This window comes from Cetorhinus maximus, chromosome 8 (assembly GCF_964194155.1).
Source record: "Cetorhinus maximus chromosome 8, sCetMax3.hap1.1, whole genome shotgun sequence".
NCBI classification, from domain to species: Eukaryota; Metazoa; Chordata; class Chondrichthyes; order Lamniformes; family Cetorhinidae; genus Cetorhinus; species Cetorhinus maximus.
In genome coordinates this window covers 53,888,809-53,893,110 of record NC_135886.1, presented here as the reverse complement: position 1 = coordinate 53,893,110, position 4,302 = coordinate 53,888,809, and the positions used below count along the sequence as shown (strand labels likewise).

The 4,302-nt window shown below is 46.8% G+C and overlaps 1 protein-coding gene across 1 annotated transcript; it reads right to left on the bottom strand.

Annotated features, from left to right (window-relative positions):
• Positions 1-299: 299 nt before the first annotated feature.
• Positions 300-1,583, bottom strand: LOC144683179 (protein SSUH2 homolog). Its single transcript, XM_078546142.1, has 2 exons — positions 1,579-1,583; positions 300-1,347 (listed from the first exon to the last, which is right to left on the bottom strand). Exons 1-2 carry the CDS (start codon positions 1,581-1,583, stop codon positions 300-302), a joined length of 1,053 nt encoding a protein of 350 aa, XP_078402268.1.
• Positions 1,584-4,302: the final 2,719 nt, after the last annotated feature.

Below are 4,302 nucleotides of genomic sequence, written 5' to 3'. Positions count from 1 at the left end.
ACCTTTTAAATCATCAGCCCCTTTCCTGAGGGCTCCATTCCCAAAGCTCCGAGCCAATGAAATTCAAAGAAGGCAAACCTTAGTAAGGACTAAGGTGAGCCATGGTTTGGATAGCCTCAACTTGATCCATTCCAAATTCTGATCATGGCTCTCTCTCTCTCCTTTACTATCAGAAAGTAGAACACATCGAAAACACAGGTACATTGTGGTCCCTTTGCATTTCCTTTTTATTGCTCAGCCTCATTGTCCTTTGCATTCGGGAGAGCCATTAAAACATTGGTTTATTGGTCCCTCACGCATTAAGGCCAGCAAGTCTTCCTCAGAGGGTAGTTTTTGAAATAAATCTGCCGCTTGGTGCCATAGATCCAGAAGCAGCCGCTCAGGCCCTCCCAGGTGAAGAGGACCTTACTGACAGGGATAGCCTTCAGGCTGTGTTGCTGTCGGAGAATTCGCGAATCGGGCCAGGCAAAATGTGACTCCTCCACCAGGAGCTGAGACGCGAGGTTGACCTCCTCCTCGCTGCAGGTGCTAATGGGCGTGAGTAACTCCGCGGTATGGTCATGCAAGACCAGCCCATGGGCCTTCTGCACTGCCAAGGTGGGGAAGTCCTCGTCAGTGATCAGTTTGTATTTCCGGTGGGTCAGGTACTCGACCTTCAGATTGGTGAAGTACCAGACCTTTCCCTTGCCGCTGCACCGGAGGCACTGAATGTGGCCGATGGCTGAGCATTTCTCGCAGTCGGCAGTGTTGTTCCCTGTGCACTCTGGGCACAGGCTCAGCATCCTGCCCCTCCCGTTGGAATAAACCTTCCGGCAGTCAATTTCACCCGAGCCCCAGCACGTGGCACAAAGGACAAGGCCTCGCCCATAGCAGCTGATACATATTCCTTTCTTGTCACTATTGGGCATGTGAAAATACTTGGTTTCATCTTGAAAGCTCTTGACAGGAAAACACTGTACCTCCCAAGCTTTCAATTTCCTGTTGGGTGGGAGTGCTGTTCCAATGACTGGATTTTCCTGATAGGAGAATTTCAAAGCCCTTTGCTCAACGAAGGTATCCAGAACGTAGTAAAATATTATTGATGGCATGATTTCCGTAATCTCCATTTTTCGAACCAGTTCATTTTTATAGCGTAGCTTTCGTCTCACCCAGCCCATCAAGGTTTTCCTTACTTCCTCCTCACTCAGGATCTCTGGTGTTACTGTGTGCACAGGGTTCTGCAGCTCATAGTTGTCGGGCTTTTTGACCGCTCTTGGAGCAGGAATATAGGTCCAATCATGAGTATTTCCACAGGACGGATTATTGAGCTCCTTTTCGAGATGGGAATCCTCTGACCACCTGAATATCCTTTAAAGGAGAAAGTAGATTGAGCTAGAGTCTACAGTACAGAAACAAACCATTTAGACTAACTGCTCAATGCCAACATTTATACTCTACATGAGCCACATCCCACCCCTCTTCACCTCACCCTATCAGCATTATCCTTCTATTACTTCCAACCCCATGTGCTTAGTTAACTCCCCATGAAATGCACCAGAGCTATTAGCATCCTTGTGATAGGCTGTTCCACATTCTTACCACATTTTGCCCAGTCATCAAGCACTTCCGAACATCTTGGAAGATTCTCTGGCATATCTCGGCCTCAAAAGAACGCAGAGCATCTTTCTACTGGCTGGGAACATTGTGGGCCTGAGGTTGTGCTGACTCAGCGGATTATGATGTCACACAGTTCATCATCTACTACACAGGGTGACATCACGTTAGCACTGTGATGATGCCGACTGCACTGTTTGTTACTCTATATGTTAACAGCTGCCATTCCAATCACCCAGTCTGCCCAGTGATGGGTGCCAGTGTCTGCTGCCTTCTCCTTGGACCCAACCCTTTAGCAAACCCATCAGCCAAGAAGGCATTGGGAGCATAGAGTGGGTGAGACAGTCACAGTAATTCCCAGGAACCCAGAAATTCAATGAAATATTTACAATCATGGACAGAATTCCAAGTGTAACTTCCGAATGGTGAATACACCAGTGCTGAAGACTACAGGCTAAATACACCAGCCCTAATGGTCATGGGGTTTGGGGGGGCGGGGGGGGGGGGGGGGGGGGGGTTGGCGGGTAAATACATCAGCCCTAATGATCTAGGGGGTAAATACACCAGCCTTAATGGCAAAGGATGGATGCTGCTGATAGGATTACTTTATAGATCCCCTAACAGTAGCTATACTGTAGGACAGAGTATACATCAGTACATAATGGGGACTGATAAGGAACATACTGCAATAATTGTAGGCAATTTTAATCTTCATTTAGATTGGATGAATTAAATTCACTATGGTAGTCTAGGAAATGAGTTCATGGAGCATATTCAGGACAGTTTATTGGAACAATACATTCTGGAACCAACTAGAGAATAGGCTACTTTAGACCTGGTAATGTGTAATGAACAGGATTAATTAATTACCTCATGGTAAAGGATCTTCTGGTAAGAGTGATCATAACATGATAGAATTTCACATTCAGTTTAAGGGTGAGAAGTGTGGGTCAAAAACCAGTGCTATAAACTTAAGTAAAGGCAATTGCAAGGGTATGAAGACAGAGTTGCCTACAATGGAAGGAGAAATTAGGTTAAAAGGACACAGTCAAAGGTTAAGCAAGAATAAATTAAAAAATAATAAAGTAGGGAAACAAGCTGGCAGATCACAGAATCACACAGTGCAGAAGAGGCCCTTCGGCCCATCGAGACTGCACCGACACGTGAGAAACATCTGACCTACCTACCTACCTAACCCCATTTACCAGCACTTGGCCCATAGCCTTGAATGTTATGACATGCCAAGTGCTCATCCAAGTACTTTTTAAAGGATGTGAGGGAACCGGCCTCCACCACCCTCCCAGGCAGTGCATTCCAGACCGTCACCACCCTCTGGGTAAAAAAGTTTTTCCTCACATCCCCACTAAACCTCCTGCCCCTCACCTTGAACTTGTGTCCCCTCGTGACTGACCCTTCAACTAAGGGGAACAGCTGCTCCCTATCCACCCTGTCCATGTCCCTCATAATCTTGTACACCTCGATCAGGTCGCCCCTCAGTCTTCTCTGCTCCAACGAAAACAACCCAAGTCTATCCAACCTCTCTTCATAACTTAAATGTTTCATCCCAGGCAACATCCTGGTGAATCTCCTCTGCACCCCCTCCAGTGCAACACATCCTTCCTATAATGTGGTGACCAGAACTGCACACAGTACTCCAGCTGTGGCCTCACCAAGGTTCTATACAACTCCAACATGATCTCCCTACTTTTGTAATCTATGCCTCGATTGATAAAGGCAAGTGTCCCATACGTCTTTTTCACCACCTCACTAACATGCCCCTCTGCCTTCAGAGATCTATGGACACACACGCCAAGGTCCCTTTGTTCCTCAGAACCTCCTAGTGTCATGCCGTTCATTGAATACTTCCTTGTCAAATTACTCCTTCCAAAGTGTATCACCTCACACTTTTCAGGGTTAAATTCCATCTGCCACTTATCTGCCCATTTGACCATCCTGTCTATATCTCCTTGTAGCCCAAGACACTCAACCTCACTGTTAACCACCCGGCCAATCCATGTGACATCCGCAAACTTACTAATCCTACCCCCCACATAGTCATCTATGTCGTTTATATAAAAGATGAATAATAGGGGACCTAGCACAGATCCCTGTGGTACGCCACTGGACACTGGCTTCCAGCCACTAAAGCATCCTTCTGTCATCATCCTCTGCCTCCTACAACTAAGCTAATTTTAAATCCACCTTGTCAAATTACCCTGTATCCCATGTGCATTTGCCTTCTTTATAAGTCTCCCATGTGGGACCTTGTCAAGGGCTTTGCTGAAATCCGTATAAACTACATCAACTGCACTACCCTCATCTACACACCTGGTCACCTCCTCAAAAAGTTCAAACAAATTTGTTAGGCATGACCTCCCTCTGACAAAGCCATGCTGACTATCCCTGATCAAACCTTGCCTCTCCGAGTGGAGATAGATTCTCTCCTTCAGAATTTTCTCCAATAGTTTCCCTACCACTGACGTGAGACTCACTGGCCTGTAGTTCCCTGGCTTATCTCTACAACCCTTCTTAAATAGCAGAACCACGTTCTCCAGTTCTCTGGCACCTCCCCCGTGGCCAGAGAGGAATTAAAAATTTGAGTCAGAGCCCCTGCGATCTCCTCCCTTGCCTCCCTCAGCAGTCTGGGACGCAAATCATCCGGACCTGGAGATTTGTCCACTTTTAAGCCTGCCAACACCTCCAATACCT